Below are 21,705 nucleotides of genomic sequence, written 5' to 3' on the forward strand. Positions count from 1 at the left end.
GAGCCTACATGTATATACCAGTTGATCAGCCTCCTTTCTGTGGTCAAATCCCGCTTTAAAACTGGCTTCATTTCAACATGGTTTTTCATATACAAGATGTCTTGCCCTGTTACCAGCATAAATAGGTCTACTACAGTATGCAAAACAACTGTAAGTTGATATAACACTTTACTAACATACTAGCAAAATGAGACTGATACGGTAGTATAGGGACACTAAAAGGAATTAAATATGCATCTTTGTTCATTGTCCTAGAATGTGGTCTACTTTAAACTTGTCTTGCGCGTACTTGTTCATCAACATAACTGCTGATTGTAAGTTGTCTCCTCCCAAGTTAAACAAAGCTGCAAAGCAAAAGAAACTACTTATTAGCTAATTATATGACAATAACTAAGTTATTATCATAATTTGCTCAAAGTGAATTTTTAAAAATTTTACTGTGGTTAATTTCATCCTTGAGAATTTCTCCTATGCGATTGCGTATTTAGTGCCTCGCGGCGAGGTAAAATTAAAATCAGGAAGGGTTGGTATATCTGTCAAGATCTGTTTACTTGCGTGACAATTTTTATTTGTGCAAAGAAAATTTTCAAAGAAATTTGTAGTTTTACTCTCAAATTATAAACTTCTTTTGGTGGCGAAAACTGTAAAAAACAAATGTTAAAACATAGTTTTGTCTAACTTTTTTCCTGCTAAGATTTAAATATAAACACTGCTAGTGTTCAATAAAAGTTTGGCAACCAAACTTCAACCTTTCTACCTTTACTATGCAGATCTGTATTCTACAACTGTTGGAGGTATACACTTTACAATAATCATACGTACCAGATGATACCAATGGACTTGCTTGATACCAGAACATTCCAAACAGCCTGTGTATAAACAACTCCAGCACTTCACGGCAATATGTTGGTGTAATAACCACTGTTGCAGATTATATAATTATATAATAATTGTAGAGACCATCAGATGATAATAAATTTTAATTTCTCAATTTTTATTCAAGCGATTGAATGATCTAAATTATTAATAATTGTCATTACTTGTTCAAACTGAGTTTTTAAAGATGGTATAATACTAAAGGGCTAAAAATTATTTTTTAGAATATTTTACATGTTTCAGGTATTAAAAATAATATAATATAATATAGTAGATTATATAAGTACAGTCATTTCATAAACCTAACCCTTAAGTCAGTAAGATCTACCATTATTGGGGAAAATGATCGTAATTGAAATGCTACATTTTGCTTTTGACAGTCATTTAAACTTTGTTCATATTTTTACAAATGTATACTTTAATATACTCATGTACTCTCTCTAACATTGTTCTAGAAAGGCTTAAAAAACTACAGTTAAAGACTATTTGTTTTGCTTCTAATTACTCCAATAAACAAGACATAACACACTCTGTGACACTGTATGCTGAGTGCTTGCTCAGTCTGATGACAAGACCACCAGGTTATTATGCTCACCACTCACAGGAATCTCACCAGGACTAATGTCAGACATGATCTTTTAATTAAAGGAAGCTGATAACAAGATTAGCCAAGATGGAGGCTGGAAGAGACACACTTCTATTTATATAGTCCACAGTGCTGGCACCAGCCTAGTCAATAACAATAGGAAAGAGGCTACTTTTGAACTCATGCGGGTATCGCTGGCCACCGAATTCTATGCATAATTGATCATCAGATACTAATGAGGGTGTGACAAGCACACTTTGAGTTTAACATCTTGATGACAACAGAGGGCGTGTGCTTGCATTTCTTGGTATTTAAAGAGTGCGCTGTGGGTACTAATCTTTATTTACAGACATTAACTGCGTAACTCTCTGCTATCTAAAAATCACATAAACGATATGGATAAAGAACAGAAAAGAGAGAAGTTGACCACAGCTCAAACTGGTATGTATAGCAACATATAATTTTTGTAAAAAAGATTTCAAAATCTTTGCAAAATTTAGCTCAGGTTCTTCTATAATACCACAACTTTTTAAAGCTCAAGTCAAGCAAGGCAGACTTGCATGACTGGGCATTGAAAAAATTGGTTCTTTAATGCCTTTTTGTCTATTCTAACCAATAGGAAATATAACTTTATATTTTGGTAAACTATATTGATGAAAGGTTAAAAAGCATTGGCATACTTGAAGTTTTGAATAATATATATAATAATAATATATAATATTGTATAATAATGAATAATATACCATGAAGTAAAACACCTCAAAACACTCGCTTTGAATGAAGTTACAATGGATACAATAATTGGTTGATTGTATTATTGTTATTACTATTGTTTTAGAAAATGGTTGCAAACCAAAAAGAGTAGTAGAGAAGCGTAACACGAGAGAGAGGACTAGAATAGGAGTCATAAATACAACTTACCAAACTTTGAGGCAGTTCTTTCCTCGCAAGAAGTGTGGTCGTCGAATGAGCAAGCTCGAGATACTTCAGAGAACGATAAATTACATAAAAGACCTGAAGAGCGCTTTGAATGACGAGTTACCAACTTCTCCCAGTAAGCTAGCAAACACAGCGCTGCCAAAAAAGCCTCGAAACAGACGAGCCAGACCTACCGAAATATTTCCTAGACTATCGGAAAAAAACTTACCATCAGCGGCTCAAATACCTAATCGATTACCCCTCTCTATGACAGAAAACACTCCACCAACAACCAGCGGCATATCAAACCAAGGAAATTTTGAGCAAATGCCATATTGGCAAAATGAGCTACACATGTCTCAAGGAGACAACTCCGAGAATACTAGGAGTTGTCAGTACGCCCTTCCTATGAATGAAGCAAACACTTGTTTGTATTACAATCAGCATAACCCTTTGCCACATTCCTCTCCTGTAAACTCACAGTGCAGTTCGGCTTATGGTACGTCACCAATCACCGATAGTCCAGAGAACAGTCAGTGGCGTATTGATTTTAGCAAAAGCCCTGTCGAGGATGAGGGGGCATTTTACCCTCATAATAATTCGTATCAATATTCAAGCCATGATTGGTTTGTAGAAAGCAGCTACTAATATCGTTTTTATAATTTTTGCATTTTTAGTCGATGGATTTGATAAACATATTTCCTTGAATATCCTTATTTAACCAACTTATTGCATGAGCATGTATATTGGCAAGCTACAAATTATAGCAAATATATGCTATAAAATTTTGTTTTTCTTCTAAACATTTTTTTATATAGGCCAACCAAATGTGTAACTGAGATACTAGCAGAGAGATCGCTACAACGTAAGGTAACAAAATTGGCCTACCCTTTCATTACATGCGTTGGTGGAATATATTTTTTGCATAGTTGCACAATATCCATCTTTATTCACAATCTTATGTGTTGCCGCAATACTAATATCTACAAATAATTAAAAGACGCAATTGTGTAAAAACCTAAATGATTTAATTATTTAAGTTGAATAATAATTAAATAAAATATATTATTCTTTTATAGCCAGCATCACACTTCAAAAAACTTTTTCGGCTGATGAGTTGGATAAAAATTATGAACAGTTTTATGGAAATAAAGATTGTCTTTTTTGGTATTTGTTTTGTCTGTTTGTCTGTTATTTAATTTTCTAATGTTCGAATAATATAAATTTTATTCATCCAATTATGCAAAAAGTAGAGTACAATCGAACATCCAACAAACAATGAATAGGAACATTTGCTGCCGTATATACCTTGATATACAATGAGAGATGGCTAGTTAGGTTCAAATGTTTTAATTCAGGAAATATTTTACTGCTCCTTTGCTGATACAAATCCACTCACGGCGGTACGCCAATTTAATAGCATCTCTTGCAACTGCTGCATATCAACAAACCTGCAAAAATAATTCCTCAACTCTAGTAGACGGCACAGAAATGAGTGTAAAGGATGATGACTGGACGGACTTGTAAAAATAGACCTGCGCTGACAATCAAGAATGATCTTTTGTTGCCAAGATTCTGTCGCATTTAAACATATGCAGTAACAGCGCATAAAAATATTTCATGCCACGCTCATCACCAGGTAGTTTGTCAAAGAATTTAAAAATGCTGCTGAACAAGTCAGCAGAGCATAATATTATTACTTAGGCACATAATTTTTTTCTTTTTTAAATGCAAAGCCGCACATTTAGCCATAATATTCAGCTTCTCTTTTTTGAAAAAAAATGAAAGGTTGTTGGTTAGTTTCTATTATTATTTATAGTATTTCATAACAAAACAAATTAGCAGCGCATTTCCTGCGTAATAATCCATTTGTTTTACATTTTCCAACTTTAATTATTTTCTCTGCACAGTTCTTTTAAGATGTTGAACAAGTGCTAGTATGCACTTGGATTGTATAAAAAGCTTATATTAATATGACTGCTATAATTGTTACCACTGTTACTCGGTGCGCCGTGAGAGATCGGCAGTAGTAAGTAGCAAACAACTGTACAATTATTTCATAATATGGTAAGGTGGTTGATTGGTAGGAGAGATGAAGTACCAGTCTACTGAAACAAAAGCCATGAATTTGAATTCGGTTAAAAGCAATTTTTGTCTAGCATTTATTCGTGACATTGAACGAACAGACAGGGATTTTATTGTAGTAAAGATTACAGATTGTTGATTCGTGAGTAGTACTAGTAGCAGTAGTAACAGTAGCAGTAGTAGCAGTAGTAGTAGCAGTAGTAGTAACAGTAGTAGTAACAGTAGTAGTAGTAGTAGTAGCAGTAGTAGTAACAGTAGTAGTAATAGTAGTAGCAGTACTAGTAGCAGTAGTAACAGTAGCAGTAGTAGTAACAGTAGTAGTAGTAGCAGTAGTAGTAGCAGTACTAGTAGCAGTAGTAACAGTAGTAGTAGTAGTAGCAGTAGTAGTAGCAGTAGTAACAGTAGCAGTAGTAGCAGTAGTAGTAACAGTAGTAGTAGTAGCAGTAGTAGTAGCAGTAGTAATAGTAGTAGCAGTAGAATTAGTAGTAGCAGTAGTAGCAGTAGTAGTAAAAGTAGCAGTGGTAGCAGTGGTAGTAGATAGTCAGCTAGTTGGTTTAATCAAATGGTGAATGGCGAAACTTAGAGAATGTTTACAATGCTAATGCACATTAGCATGCAAGAAGATAGCCATTACGGTTACACAGCTATAAGAGTGAGCTGAAGTTTTTTTTTCAATTTTGTTTTTAATGTGTATTTATGAAACTTAATTTAATTTTGCCTTTTTGGTAAAGAGTAGCAAAGTCTCGGAAAATTCCAAAAGCTAACAGATGCTAATGCTAACCAAACACCATCCATCCTATAGCCCATGCAGTGTTGCTTTTTTATATTTTTTAAAAGCAAGATATATTTCAATACTGGTACTATATAATATAAATGGTCTTTTAGCATTTCATTAAAATGGTTTTAATAATTAACTAAATATCTATAACTGGTGGTTTACAAAGAGCAACAGGATTCCCATAAAGCTTTTGAGAGGAAGATGCAAGAGCTAAAAGAACAACAAGTAACCATGAGCTGCCATATCTGTCCGTGAAGTCATTGCATCACAATTACAATAATCTGCATAAATCACCATTGCAGATGGATTTATTGAGTCACAATGCATGTTTACAAAACAAAACCTCTTGAGTGAGCTACTGTTTATGCAACCGCAGTGAGCGGGCGACTCACCATTACGCTGAGCACAAACAATCGCTGTTAATATATCACTATACATTTGCTACACCGCTGTACATCAAACAACAAGTCAAAATTATTCTGATACTGGCACGCGTCAGGCCTTGTTTTTGACAACCAATAAAAATAAAGAAAGGAACAATGGCTGGTAGCAGGCGTAGCCACAGAGAGACAGGTTGAGTTTATCTGCGGTTGACTCAAAGAGCCTGATGATGTAAATTAATGATGCATATCAAAATAATTGTAGAGTTTGTATTGTTTATAACAATAGTAATGATGAAGGTAATTAGTGATAATAATAATTATATAGATAAGTTTTATTGAGTTCTATTAGGAGCAGATGAGGACACGTTTGAGGAGAATTTCAGCTAATAAACATTAAAGTGGCAAGAGAAAAGCTAGATGAGGGCTAATAATGAATCCTGAGCAACTACATGTTCAAATTTAAATGTTTCATACTAATGCAATGCGATTGGATGGTAGGCAGAAAGATATGGCAGCTCAACCAATAACAGTTGAATGCATAAATAGCTATACATATTTGTATATTAGGAACTATTTTGCTGTCGTGACACCAACAGCATTATTGCATTAGTGTTTTTGTGTTTCGTAACCAATACTATAAAACACCGTGTTACGAACACTGTACTTTACCTCCTGGTTGGAGTATAGGCCGTGATACTAAGATAAAAACAGAAAGCAACTGACAAACTATTTTCTGCAGATAAATATCAGGTAGTAAACCTTTAACGGGGCTCACTAAAGCCTTTGCTCATTAATTTTGGATGGAAAAGTGTTAAGTTTTTGATAGCATACGGTATGTGTGTTTAAAGAATCTGACTGATAGACATGGTGCGGTAGTCCTTTATGAATGTTCGTCATCAAATCATCCGTGACGGTTTTGTACTCTCACTACTTCCATTCTTCAAGTTTTGCTTAGAGAATTCGCTAAAACACGTCACGCCCTAACCTGAGAGATCATTTTCGATCTGCTAATGCTAATACCTAACTTATTAAAATTATCAGATAAATATATTTTACAATATGAAACAAATGAATGTATTTTAATAAATGTATTACCAAGCCAAATTTGTTGAGATGATAATACAATAAATATATGCTTTAACACCAAAAGGCTATTTAAGGTTACTAGGTTTAGTTGGGAATTATTGCAGACAAACATGCATCAAGAGCTGCAAAAGAAACTCTAGAATTTTTTTAGAATGAGTAAGTTCAAAGAAATTTTAATGAAGATAAATCTAGTATTTGCAGCTATAATTACTAAAATTACTAATTAGTGCAAGAGATTTATTGAAACCATTGTTTGAGGGCATCTCAACAACTTCAGGCAGCCAGACCTTGCCATCCTTAATGTAATGTAATTTGGTGAACATACTCAAATACTACCGCTGAAAGAGAGACAGAGTTTATTTTACTATTATTGACAAATATCAAATACTCTAAAAAATTATTCTATAAAATATTGTTGAACAATATTTTATATATTGTTTTTGTACTTATTACTAATTAGTAATTACTACTCATGCTCTGGCAGCTACCCTGAACCAACCATCTCTCTCGGTACTTGTCGAGTTTGTTTGCTATTCACTGCACAACTTTCTTATTTTTTATTTAAATAACATTAATTTAGATTATAAGCTTGTTGCACACTAATTTCTATATTTGTTTTGTGAAAAATATCATTGCCTTTATGTTGAGGAAAAACTGAACAGATGTCTTTTTCACCTAGTTCTATGCGAAGCAAAAAACTTGAGCAATGCCTGGAAAGCTTATAGAATCCAGCTGCTACAATTTTGAAACGCTAACAAGCTATGCTGACCGACCTCAGCTCTCACAGATATTGCTGAACAAGTTTAATAGAAAAACAATCATTGCCCAGGTTTCAGCCTTCATAGCAACATCAGTGAGTTGGGCAGCCTATTGTTTTTCATACTTTTAGAGTTTTTATAAGTTTTTATAAATAAATAAGAACAACCCTTAGAGGAATTGAAATATGAAGCACGTCTTGCGATCAACAAAGGAATTCACAAGCTGGTTTAACAGTAATGTACTATTAACATCAGCTACCTGTTCAATCAACTGCCATGAAGAATGAGTGTTTAGCTATCATAGTTGATATATTGACAGATGAAAGGCTTTTAGGAAGACTTTGGAAAGGCTCTAGGAAGGCAAAAATATTGCTGTTAGAAGGAGACAGCATGCAGTGTAAACTTGTTCAAAAAAGAATGCATCTTGTGGACGGAATCTTAGAATTTAAAAACAACTATAATAAGAAATATGAAGGACATAAAATAATCTCGAAAAGCTTCATAAAAAATCTAATCTACACAATATTTATTGAAAAACCTTTACAAAAACCTTTATTAAAAAATCCTTTACAATTCTGATTGTTTGTTGTTTTCTTGGTAGACTCTAACATTTATGATGTCACATCCAACAATATATCTCTTGAAGTGGATCTACTTCCACAGATAATTTGCTTTGCTTCATCAGATCAGTAAATGATCAATCATCTAATACAACAGCTAAGATACGCCAAAACTAACAAATTACTGGAGTTGTCTTTATATGGTGTGAGAAGACAACGGGAAAGAAACATGGCGTGTTTTGCAATAGAGAAACTAATGGTGTCTGACAATTGCATAGCAATAGAGACACACTGATATACATGTGAACAAAGGTACACTAAGATGCAATAGAGCGATTTTTATTGACACACTCTACTATCCATAGATGTGGGGAATAAGATCAGGCCTGACACTACGAAGTGATGCTTTCATAGCCCCAACCGTAGCATCTTCTTCTTGCAAGTTTCGCCAAGACTTCAACAGCGCTCGGATCTATGGAAGAGTAAAATGTCAACATCAGTATCCTGACCAGTGTCTGTCGATGTGTAAAATTATAAGCATAAAGGTAATGAAATATTTTCTCATAGCGTTCATATACCAAGTATGGGCTTTGCTTACCTTAGCGGCTGAGTCTGAATACTTCATGTGAATCCTGTCGATCTGACTGTCTGAAAAGCCTAGAGCTGTCATAGCAGCTTCCCAATCTGGTGAAGAGGCCAAAGCGGCAGCTAAATCGCTGTAACTGTCTAGACTAACCATTGCCTCTTCCGAGAGGTCTTTGGCAGCACTTGTGTCTTGTCTGGCTCTCAACTGTTGAATAAATTTGATATAAAGGCTGACTCTAGTGTTTGTGATATATGGTGGTCTACATGAGCATATAGAATGAAAAAGTGCAACAGTTCTAAGGCCGGTTCACAATATGTCGCCCTATGTTGGAGTTGTCCTCTCGGTGATTATTCCTGGAGGATGTGACCATAAACCAATAGGATCGTCGAGGAAACCTACTTCGGTAGAGAATGCAGCTCACAAACTTTCCCGATAGTTCACTGAGCATCCACGACGGCCTGTGCGATGCGCACCATTTCGGAAATGATGCTTTGCCATCGCGAGTTGCTCAATCTCTATTCTCTTTAATGACAGTTGTGAAACTAGTACAGTGGAACCTCGGTTCTCGAACATAATCCATTCCAGTAAAGCAGCAAACATAACACTAAAGGCTGTGTGTGTGGTCAGTGAGTGATGGTACAGTCCCTGAGTGCTGGAGAGGCACCACACACCAGTTTATAATTATAAACAAATATGATTATACCTGAGGTGAGAACTTGTCTTTGGACTCCAGATTAATGTGGGGAGGAATAACATCAAATTCTAATATGGAACTTAATTGCTCAGAAGGGAGCTGGTGGACGAGGCGCAAAAAATTCTCATAGGTTAGATCTTCAGGCCTGCCTAAAGACATTAAAAATATTTTACTTCAGATGTTCAGGAGAATGAAAAATGAGTGCAGCATTGGCACTTTAAAATACCAAAGAAAATCGCAAACGTGTAGCATTTGCGATGATCTGAGTATTGCATCTACTTCAAACACTATTTAGGCTTCTAGAGTTGCGTTACTAGCATATTGTATCAGTTTGGTCACTACATCCACCATCCATATAAAATAGAAAGATGAAATACTAGGAGAACCCTGCGCTAGACTATCTCTGACATTAGAGAAAAGCTGTCAGCTGACCTGATGAACAATGTTACACAGCAATAAATTTGGACCAATTTTGGCCGACAGCAGAGCTAACGCAGCAGAACTAACGCAGCAGAGCTAACGCAGCAGAGCTAACGCAGCAGAGCTAACGCAGCAGAGCTAACGCAGCAGAGCTAACGCAGCAGAGCTAATGCAGCAAAGCTAACGCAGCAGAGCTAACACAGCAAAGCTAACACAGCAGCTAGCCCATGTCTGTGTAAAGGTACGGCCACACATGCCGATTTGTTCGTTGGTTCTGACGGAAATCACGAAATGAACAAAAAATACAGAATTATTCGGCCAAAATTCACAGAATTGTCAGTGCTATGCATGCACACCGAGATCGTCGACGAAACGCTTTTAATTGGCTAAACAAATTATTGGCGAGCACTATTCTAGCATCTTTTGCAATTTATATATTTCGAGGCACATAAAGCGAAACTCAAGAAAAATACTAACGCAATTTGCCATAGTAAATACTATGCAATTGATTTGATTGCGCTAAAGATGGCAACTCTTTCTACAACGGAAATTTTGCTAGTAAATAAAAGTTTTTATTATTAAAAAAGAAATGATTCATAGCCTGTGTCCAAACGATAAAAAAACAACAATACCGCAATCTAAGCAGATGCATCGTATGTACCATGTAGAATTACACTGGTACTTTTATTGTGTGTCTTAAAATGTGTCTTGGACTATACCAATTGCAAAAGCTGCATAAATAGCGCTTGTTAATAATTTGTTTAACCAATTGAAAGCATTTTTCCGACAATTTCGGTGTGCGTACACAGCTCCAAAAATTTTGTGAATTATGGCCAAATAATTGTTTTTCGTTCATTTCATGATTCCGGTCAGAGCCAACGAAAAAATCGGCATATAGGCCTATGGCTGTACCTTTAAAAGGCAATGTAAGATTCTAGAATATTCTAAAAAACATTCATTATCACTAATTTGTAGCATCTATGCAATTCTAGTTCACTTTTAGCATATCTAACCAAACACAACAAGAATTAATATCTAAGAATACAACTGCAGTAGACGCTCCCATAACGTATACCTCCTATAACGTAAATTCCAGATAATGTAAAAAATTTATGCGAAGTTTTTGCTTCATACTACGTAAAAAATTCCAAATAATGTAAAATGTCAAGTCGGGCGAGTTATCAAACTGGATTAAAAATTACAATGATTGATTACTAGTTTATCTCGCCGCAGTGTGAAAGAAAAAACGATGTGCGTATAACGTTATATCTATTATATAGCGTTATATCTATTATATAGCATTATATCTATTATATAGCGTTATATCTATTATATAGCGTTATATCTATTATATAGCGTTATATCTATTATATAGCGTTATATCTATTATATAGCGTTATATTTATTATATAGCGTTATATCTATTATATAGCGTTATATCTATTATATAGCGTTATATCTATTATATAGCGTTATATCTATTATATAGCGTTATATCTATTATATAGCGTTATATCTATTATATAGCGTTATATCTATTATATAGCGTTAAATCTATTATATAGCGTTATATCTATTATATAGCGTTATATCTATTATATAGCGTTACATCTATTACGTAGCGTTATATTTATTATATAGCGTTATATCTATTATATAGCGTTATATATATTATATTTGTTTGTTTATTTTCATCTATAATATAACTACAAAAAATAATATGAAGAGTGTGATATGTAATTTACATGATATTCTAGTTCATCGTAATAGATCGTCAAATGTGTCGACAAAATAGAGAATAGGACAGCTGCGCATTGTTTTACAAATGCTTGAAGACGATCGATTACCACAGGTGTTACAGCGTCGGTCTACCAATCTGAAAGTAACAAGTGGATTATCGTCGAAAGTTATCTTTTATCCTAACCTTGACCTTTAGATACAGATAAACGACAAACAGGTAGAACCATTTTTTACAGTAAGAAGATTTTGTTGTTTTGCCTTATCGAAAATGTATAAAATATTTGTTATTAGTTTTACTTTGCAGTACAGACTTTGCTGTTTGGATAAAAAGCAGATCATTGTAAATGAATGTCGAAAATGTGCAGTCCACATCTACTTGTAAAATTACCACAATCAAAAAGTCTATAAAACCAGTGAAATTGATCTTATGGAGAAAAGTTGTCGATGCAAACCAATAATACTGCAGCTACGGTACAGCCCACAAAATAAAAGATTTAAGTCAAGTTTTTCCTTTTTGCATGGCCAAAGGAGTGAGTTTCGAAAGATGTTGAAACAAATTAGGCAATTTACATGTATTTTACTGTTCTCATAACGTATATTCCCTATATCATAAACATTCCTGGAACGGATTATCTACGTTGTAGGAACGCCTACTGTATGTACTTGTGTCGAAAGTAATAGTCAAGTCAAAGTAATAAACCATAGAAGGCAGCCTTACTTAGGATAGAAACACCATCTAATTGTCTATAAAACAGAACAAAGAAGTACAGTGCACCCTCAGGATACGATTTTGATCCGTTCCAGGATTGGAATCGTCTGATAAAAAAATCGTATGTCGGGGTATAAAAATATAGTAATTATATAATGCAAAATCATCTGGTAAAAATTGTCAATATTTTACATAAGGGCTGTACATATTAAAAATTAATAACAAAATAGCATGTTAAAGATGTAGTTGCGTCAAAAATGAAATTAGGACCCATAAAAGGCTAAAACATCAGCTACAATTTGATGCCATTTTTGTCTTTGTAGACCAACCCTGTCCAGAGATATATGCGTTTGAATGAGGCCCTCTTTTAAAAAGCTCACGTTCCAGCGGGTGCCAATTTCGTGACGTCACTAGCTTGTTTTCTGAAACGAAACCACGAGCGATAAATATGAGGTCGCTTCGTTAGCCAATCACGATCGCGAAATTTTTATATAGACCGTAATAAATGTTATCACTCGTAAAACGCGTTGTCTGTGATCTCGAAGATTCTCATCGCTAGAGAATTCATGCTCATCGTTACTGATTCAACGCGTTTCAACAATTACTAAGTTATACATAGTTTTAAAATGGCTTCAAGTTCGAGCGACCGCTACTCAGAGTTATCTGAGCAACGTTTAGTAAAAGATTAGAGTAGACAGCCTATGGCCAAAGCTGACAGGCGTCAGCAGCGTTTTGCTGCAGAAGAAGACAGAATGGAGGTAAATTAACTTAGAGTCTTCTATACTTTAGTAAATGTAATATTTTTTATAGTCATAAAAACATATACTAATTAATAAAATGATAATTCTTTGCTATCTCCAATCATCGTTTCATAGCTTATCTGCCGTTTTACCTAGCTATAATATTTTTTTCGAATTTTCTTTGGTAAATTAGAGTCATGATTACAAATTATTTTCACACGTAGGAAGTGGGTAAAATCGATTGATCATTGCAAATCTTTAATTTCCAGAACCAAAGCTTCGAATAGTTGGCTTGGCGTACTTGTGCCTTTATTAAATGTTTATTCGTTTTTAAAATTACACTCGCAATCTATTTAACTCCCAATTTGGAAGCTGTCAATAGATACGCTTTAGAATGACATATCTATGAATGACATATTTATTGCATCTACTTTGTTTACATTTACTTGTTTTACTGATTACAGAATGTTTATGTCGTCCCACCAGCCGAAGAAGCTTTGTCAGTGTGGAAACTGCTATAAAGGAGAAAGCAAGACTTGAATGCGTGCTGGATGATGTTTTGTTTGAGTTTGTTGCAGTAGATGAATTTGTCTTATTGTATCAGCTAATACTATGTGAGTGGCCACGACTTGATGAATATTTTTAATAAAAGCTTTATGCCGAGATGAAAATATTTTTGCTTGTAAAAATTATATAATAAAATAATATTGTTGAAGATAACGCAAAACATGATTTGCAGAATATTGTAGTGAATCGGATATGGTATATGGGTGTCCGCAGAACTGGAGAATGTGAGTTCAAATCCAGTTTGCAGCAGACTTCTCATCCTTAAAACTCTATCCCTGTCTATATTCTTTTCAAAGAGGTGGCTTGCTAGTAGTAAGAAACTAGTACGTAGGCAATAGGTAATAGGCGACACAATGTGGGCGGGGCTTATGGGAGGCTGTATATCGTTTATATGGGTAGCTGCAGAACTGTGCTGATACAAAGACCGCGTTCTACATAAAGTGACTAGACAGAATTACCGTAGACCGGTAGAATTGGTAGTCGGTACCCAAATGTTTACACAACATTTGGAGAAAGTGAGTAGAACAAAATTTCAATTTTCGTTATTTGAGGCCTTTTAAACATTCATAATAATGCATCTGTAGCAGGATTTAAAATTTTATTCTAGCCAACACGAGCAAATACAAAATAAGATATATGCCAATAGAGCCGCGTAAGACTAGACTTTTATCGCAAATAGCCGATGTGAATACGAGAGATAGAGAGAGGTTGCCAAACGCGTGACATCATTTTTGGCGAGGCTGGGCACGTTTTTGTGGCCTGAGCGTTTTTACGGTGATCAGATTTTTTCGGTTTTAATCTTCAAATATCTTGGCAATGCGATCGCGTAACACAACAAACAACATATCAACTAATAGAGAAAAAAAATGCTTTCTTTTAAAATCAACTTAAATTTTGACGCAACTACATCTTTAACCTTAGCAACTATAGTTACCTACAGTAACTTTAGTATATTTAGTACTAAACACACACATCAAGCTAAGTTTGAGTATGTATTTTTAAGTACTTCATTGGATTTACTTGAAATTTATCACCTATTAGTTTCGGGCTTGATTTTCAATATAATTTTAGCTGACCTCATTAAAACCTTTTCCAACCTAAAAAATCCAAATAATGCTGTTTTCGTAATGAAGTGGATTTTTGTTAGCAGGTTGAGGGAAGTTGTCTGACCACTAAATGTATATATATCTTTCTCAAAGTATATCTGTCTGTCTGTCATGCCGGCTATAACTATTAAAATCTTGGAATAACGAATTTGCATCGCAGAAGGTTTAAACTCGAACCTTCCAGTTTGTTAGTCAGACGCCATACTAACTCAGCTACAATCACTTGATCAATTCACACGGCGATATATGTCGCAATATATAGGAACAAATACACAATGGCTAGTGCATACTACAAATTGCGTAAGGTGATTGCGTAAGGTCACAGTGAGGGTAGCTCTTATTAGTACATTTACTCCAATTATGCATTGGCAATGTGCCAGGCTAATAGCAGTGGCAGGCAACTCTCATTACTTCTCATTGTTTACAAGCTGACTTTGAATACCCGAGCAACGCCAGGTAGCACAGCTAGTCTTTTGTATAAAAGGATCGCCACTCCAATATGGCTTCTGGTTTTAAAGGGAAAGTATTATCGATTTACACACGAGAATTGCTGAATTGAGAGAAATTGGTCATCGGGTCTATTTCAGGTGTTGTGAAAATATTTTCGGCAAGCAGCATTCCAGGGTCTTTGTTATTTTGATGTACGTAATAAGCACACCAACTGCTAAATTTGAACTGGGTGAAAACTTTGTTAAATTCATATGATGAACAAAGATTCAAATGGTGAAGTGAAAAAATCATCATGTTCCACTTCGTAAATGAAAAAATCGTATATTAGGGTGATCGCATCCTGAGGGTGCACTGTATAACTAAGGAGCAACTTATGTTATGGTCTAATAGTGAGAGCCTTTAACCAGATCTTTTGGATTTTTAAAGATTAATTGACCTTTGACATTTTTAATCAATTCAGAAAAAAACCTTAACAGATCGGGGAAAATACTATGAATGAACTAATAGGCTGTTTTGACCGACCTGCTGCCTTGCTGCCAGAATCAAAGACTGTCTTCACATAAAGAGTTAATGCTGCTTCATTCTTATCAGGGTAAATTCGCTTTAGTATCTTCCCAAACAGGTCCTCGGTCAGAGCGCTGCCTAACAAGTGAGTAGTCAAGTTGAGGTCAAGGTAGCTATGTAAGGGCTAGCAGCATCCGACTATACTTTGTATACATTATGTATACATTATGTATACATTACCTATACACACTGCATACATAATGTATACAATACGAATACCACATCTATACATAATGCATAAATGATGTACATATCAAGTATACAGACAACATAAGAATAACTGACAGAAACTACTTCTTGATCTAGTTTGGTTTTCGACAGTACATAGAGGCATGCAGGTAGACACGAATGTTCCAACAATATACCTACCATTGTTAAATAAGGCAAATATAGCCTTAGTTCTCTCATCAACACTAGCGGTATTCACCCAACGCATAGCATTTAGGAAGGTATGGAAGTAAACCTGCTCCCCATCAGCCATAGCCAGTAGCATGTTGCGTAACAATACATTATCCTGAAATGAGGAATATATGAATGTTACGCTTGTACAAGGAAATATAAAATCCGTAGAAAGGCTTGAGCCTGAAAAATAATGCCAAGCTTAATTCTATCTAAGTCATATTTGGTCTAGAGTCAATGACCTCCTTTGCACAGTTAGGAAGTATGGGGGAGGGTTTTGATTATGGCATAAAGTGATTTTACACAGTTGTAGATATATTGTTATAATTGATAATATTAACCTTGTATATTATTTATTTAGGAATGTTGAAAAGGCATTAAGATGTTTAGCCTTCAATATATACACCAAATATACATCAACTAAGTTATTATATATATGTGTATATATGTATATATATATGTGTATATATGTATATATATATATATATAAATATATATATACACACATATATATATATATATATATGTATATATACATATTATATATGTATATATACATATTATATATGTATACATACATATATGTATATATATATACATGTATATACATATATGCTTATATACATATATATACACATATATATATAAATAACCTCAGATTAAAAAATACCAGTACAAAGGGTTGCTGAAAGCAAAAAAATAATGCTTGCCTTAGAATTGAAACAAGGAATTACAAAGAAAATGAAATTTTTCATTTGATTCTTTAAAACATCTACAAAGCGGCAGTTATCACCAAGAAGAACGTGACAGCGATGTCAAAACCCTGTAGTAATTACAAGTGAAGAGGCTAGAGGAGCTGTTTAAAATATATTCATAATAAAAACAAAAAATATAAATCTATAAACTATGTTAATTCCAAGATCACGTATCTTACATTGGACTAACTTTAGATGTCTGCTTCACGTCTCCTTTATCGCCAAATCTATGTCTCCATTCACTTGTCTCACACATAGAGACCAAGTGACACTAAACCTCTGTTCAACGTTTACCTATAACTTGATTTATCCACTTGATTCCTTAACACACAAATGCACCATTTAGTTTCTACACCTACATGTAGTAGTTCACATAGTGTTACAATGTATTATATAATGTATTCCTTTAAACTCTATAGGAAATGCCTAAAATATCTCTCATGATGTTTGTTAGGAATAGAACAAATTAAACAAAAAATGTTTATGTATTCTTATAAAAACATTCACTTCAACTTCCGACGATTTCGACATATGAAGCAAATATCAGAATGGATTAGTTTCGTGTCGAGATTCAGCTGTTAATAATTTGCTATGTATATGAGATGTGGCAGATATCATACTTTTTAATAGTCTCAAAAGTGCTTCCTGGAGTTTTGGGAAGTTTTCGTGCAATGATTCTGTAACATGATTACCAAAGGATTGTGATCCTTTTGTAACATTTTGATCCATATCTGTAACAAGGACTTTTCTCACGCCTGAACGCAATTGCCAAAAGTTCATTCATGTATTTGTGCGATATTTCACACGATGTGCCATGAGATGATCAATTTGAAGCAAAACTTTGCCCATGCTGGTCTGTGATGAGTACGACCATAAATTAGTTAGCTTTTGAGTGTCATTGTACTGTAATACAAGCTGACTGGTCAGTTTGTCTTTTACTGTGTTCATTACATTACTATCGAGTTCTCAATTCCAAAACCTGCTTCAAAAAGCCCTCACAAGGATTAGGTTATGATGGTCATTTCTGTCATGATTTGTTTGAGAAATTTGAAAGTCCCAACTAGTCTCAGAACAGTATTCTTGTCTGTTGGATTAGGCATATCAGTGATGGTTTATATCTTGTCAATGTCAGGTTTGAAACCATTTGCCAATATTAATAGTTGAACATAAGTTATCTTCATGATCTTCAATTGTGACTTCTCAGAGTTGAACTTCATGTTGAGCTCAAGTACTGTAACTTCATTAGAGCTTCATCTAAGTCCTCTTGATCCTTGCTATTTTGTAAAAAAAAACATTTACTTGTAAACGACTAAATACTTCTTTCAGACGTTCTGCAGAATCTCAGCAACAGGTCCAATGCCTTTGGGTAGGCAATTGAAGGTAAACTGGTCAAACAGTGTTATAAAGATTCAAATCAGGCAGACATTAAATTCAAATAGTCAAATCTTTTCATCTGACTTGACATGCCAGCGACTATGCATCATGCCAATCTGAAGTAATGCTTTTCTTATGCCAGCAACCTGGTATACGATGTCTACTAATGTTGGTAAGTGATGGTGTTCTTTTAGCATATCTGTTTCAGTTCTTTCAGATTTAAATAAATGTTAGTTTTAACATTTTTGTAACTAGTACCTCGCTGCTCACTCATTCTGTTGGTTGACCAGCTTAAGCTATTGTAACATAGGTTTGTATTTTGTTTTGCTAGGCCTTAACCATATCTATTATAGCCAAGTAGCACTATTAAAGGTCTTGATTACAGGCTTTTTACTATTCTTGTCAATCCTGACGATTCGTTCATATTCCAAACACCCCATAAGTGTAAAACAGTCTTGGTAGTTAAAGAAAGAATTTTCGGCCCAAAAAACATTTGAGTGTTGAGCGAATCTGGGATAGATGTCAACATCAACTAATTCAAACCAAACAATGGCTTGATTTTTACTCATCATGGATAACACGCTTCTCCCAACATTATCTATTCCAAGTCATGCATATGTGTCAGTACATCTTAACCTGAAGTGGGGAAGAAGGCTGGCTTCAGCATAAGTGTCTATTTTGAACAAGTTCTCCCTTGCACAATTATTGTGGGTGAAATTTTAACACTTGGTAGGGCTTTACAATCCAGACATTGCAAATTTCTACAATACCTACAAAATAACCGTTGAGGACATTCCCTCTGGCGGAAATGGCATTTACACTCCCAACTTTTTATTGACATTTGCCCACATTTGTGGTACTGCTTTCCATTTCCATTTGATTTTAAACAAGGCTTTTTCAGTTTTGTATTACATCACTGCATCAACATACTTGCTTCTCAACACGCACGCTTATATAGGGATTGGTAGCCACCTTACAGATGTGAAAAAAACTACCAATTACTGGTGGTGTGTTCTACTTTTCTAGTTAGAATCTAGACGCACCACAACACTTGCTGCAGGTATGCGATATTGATATTCACCAAATGTTTTTGGCCTTTAGTCAACGCCTGGAATATTTGTTAGTAGTGGATGGCAGCTGAGGACTAAAATAGGCAGAATACCTCGAGTGTCTTTGTTTCATTAAAATTACTTTTCCATGCACTGTAGAACATTACTTCGATGTAACTATAGATATATATATATATATATATACGTATTTAATATAGGGTTTTCAACTACCCATAAGAGTGGTTTAATAATGGCCATTATCATAAGGTGAAGACAGCCAAAGAGTTGGTGAAGACCAATTAAAGGCGTGCCACTCAAACAGCACAGCCAATTTTAAAAATAAGACCTTTGAGACAACTGAGATTTTTAATGAATACTCTAAAGTTGTTTTTCACAGAATGACTAGTGCCCCTCTGGACCATGTTGATCTTCCCGCAAACAAATGTCCATTAAGGATAACAAGCGATGGAGCACTAAAACTGCTGAAAGGCCTGAAAAGCGGAAAAACTTCCAACCCCTGATAAATTGAGGCAGAAGATCTTAATCTGGATCCAGATGTTGCCAGTAAGATTTTGGCAAGCATATTCTAGTACTTGTTAGTCTTAGAGGGAGTTGCTTCTAAAGAACTGTCTGTTTCATCGAGGGTTTCTCAGGGTTCTGCACTCGGTTCCTCCTTGTAATTAGTTTATATCAATGACATTTTAGCCATCCTCAGAGCATCCTCGATTAAGCTTCTTGTGGATGACAATTTACACCGTTGTCTTGACAATAGCTCTGCGGACTCGTGAAATTTCAAAAGGATTTATCTCTGCTCGATCAGTGGGCCATTAATTGTAAAATGAATTATAATCCTGATAAATGCCAAATTGTCCGGTTTGCCAGAAAAGTCAGCGGCAATCGAAATGTCTCATATTACCTGAATGGCAAATCATTAACATTAGTAAACAGTTTTAAATACTCGGGAACTTTCATTTCAAATGATTTGATTTGGGATATGTATATAACATCACAATAAAAGTCTAATAACGCCTAAAGTCAATAAGAGTAGTGAGCGATTAGGCCTGATGAAACATATTTTGTTTAATGCTCTGATGGGGTAAGGTGGGTGGGCATACCTCACTTTTTGTCAACCACTACTGGAATACACAAGTTCGGTATGGAGTCCCATTGAACACACCAAATAGAGTCACTGGGGGTGTTCAGAAAAAGGCAGTTAGATTCATAGCAGGGATCAGGGTAGGCAGAAAATTACAGAGGTGACAATGTTTTTGGAAATCGATTTCTTGAAGTTGGGATGCAAAAATGGCCAAATGTCTCTGATGCTAAGGATTTGGCAAGATGACAGTCATGTTTCCTATATTGATAGACTAGAAAACTAGAACCTATTTGATCAACTAAAAACACTATTCATGATTATGAGACTAGATTGGTTGCAGGTGGTGCTCTGTTGGCGGTGAGTGCAAACACCGGATTTTATCTCTTAGCTTTTTCTATCTGGAACATCACGTAATTTGCGCGGTATACCATAGTTTTAAAGATCATTATTTTAACACTGAAGTAATGGCCTTTTTTCACCCAAGTTAGGGATCTATAGGCTCTCGATATACCTAGACCTACAGTCATGAGTAAACCACAACGTCGACACTAAAAAGTAGATTTATGGTAAATCTATAGGCCTAAAGATTTACCAATCATTATAGCGTCGAAGTGCAATAGATGAAAGCATATTTTACCTGTCCCTTGAACCTACAACGACCATAAATTACCGATGAAAGTACTTTTAAAAACTTCGACTAAACTCAGTAGGTCGACTCTAACAAAAAACTGTTATTTCGCTAACACAATGGTAACACTTTTTGATTAGATGAATACAGGTACGCGATAAAGCCCAAAATATTTGCAAATACCTATTACATGTAGGTTGCTATTCGAAAAGAATGCAACAGCAAAACAAACCTTAAAACGAGGCATTTGCAAAATACTTTTTCTATCAAGCACTCCATTTTCATCACAGCCCAGCTGCTTAAATCGAGTCCATAGTCGTTCCACTTCAACAATAGAAAATCTGGTTAACGTTGCATGCTTTGTTATCCAATCTTTTTGCTTGGGATTTGTTACAGTTTTCGCTAGCCCGTTAGGATAGTTGTGAAATGATTTTGAGACGATATCCCCCATAGTATAACATTAAAAGACACAACTTCCATACATCTTAGCGAGTGCTCGCAAGTTCAGTAGTTGTAGTAACGAACGAGCAGCAATTTTCGCAAATCAAACAGTCAGCCTGAGAACCTAACACAAACAAAATTAAAAAACCTTGTATGTGGGGTGTGCGTGTGGTTACAATGGCTATCTTTGACGAATTTATGCTTCTGCTAGAATTATAGGATCATTAAAAATAAATATGCATTACTAATTAGATAATATTGCAATTGTTTGTATTTTATAATATAAATGCATTATCATTAAACACATAGTCTGCCAGAACTGCATAAAATAGCATTAAGCCATTTTTGGTGCAACAT

At 34.9% G+C, this 21,705-nt stretch overlaps 2 protein-coding genes across 2 annotated transcripts; one reads left to right on the forward strand and one right to left on the reverse strand.

Annotated features, from left to right (window-relative positions):
* The first annotated feature begins 1,768 nt into the window (after positions 1-1,768).
* On the forward strand, positions 1,769-3,199 carry LOC137404623 (uncharacterized). Its single transcript, XM_068090850.1, has 2 exons — positions 1,769-1,903; positions 2,301-3,199. The coding sequence occupies exons 1-2, from the start codon at positions 1,858-1,860 to the stop codon at positions 3,026-3,028; spliced, it is 774 nt and encodes a 257-aa protein (XP_067946951.1). The 5' UTR covers positions 1,769-1,857; the 3' UTR covers positions 3,029-3,199.
* Positions 3,200-7,766: 4,567 nt separating this feature from the next.
* LOC137404315 (uncharacterized) lies at positions 7,767-21,409 on the reverse strand. Its single transcript, XM_068090504.1, has 6 exons — positions 21,140-21,409; positions 15,976-16,120; positions 15,565-15,684; positions 9,320-9,459; positions 8,629-8,820; positions 7,767-8,502 (listed from the first exon to the last, which is right to left on the reverse strand). Exons 1-6 carry the CDS (start codon positions 21,356-21,358, stop codon positions 8,386-8,388), a joined length of 933 nt encoding a protein of 310 aa, XP_067946605.1. The 5' UTR covers positions 21,359-21,409; the 3' UTR covers positions 7,767-8,385.
* Positions 21,410-21,705: the final 296 nt, after the last annotated feature.

This window comes from Watersipora subatra, chromosome 9 (assembly GCF_963576615.1).
Source record: "Watersipora subatra chromosome 9, tzWatSuba1.1, whole genome shotgun sequence".
NCBI lineage: Eukaryota > Metazoa > Bryozoa > Gymnolaemata > Cheilostomatida > Watersiporidae > Watersipora > Watersipora subatra.

Bases quoted from the DNA above. Each gene is read 5' to 3' on its own strand.
- LOC137404315 (XM_068090504.1), bottom strand. From the start codon at position 21,358: ATGGGGGATATCGTCTCAAAATCATTTCACAACTATCCTAACGGGCTA. The intron at 15,685-15,975 runs GTAGGTATATTG...CTCACTTGTTAG, and splicing joins ATTTGCCTTATTTAACAATG to GCAGCGCTCTGACCGAGGAC. The intron at 8,821-9,319 runs GTATAATCATAT...TTTATTCAACAG, and splicing joins AAGACAAGTTCTCACCTCAG to TTGAGAGCCAGACAAGACAC.
- LOC137404623 (XM_068090850.1), top strand. From the start codon at position 1,858: ATGGATAAAGAACAGAAAAGAGAGAAGTTGACCACAGCTCAAACTG. The intron at 1,904-2,300 runs GTATGTATAGCA...CTATTGTTTTAG, and splicing joins GTTGACCACAGCTCAAACTG to AAAATGGTTGCAAACCAAAA.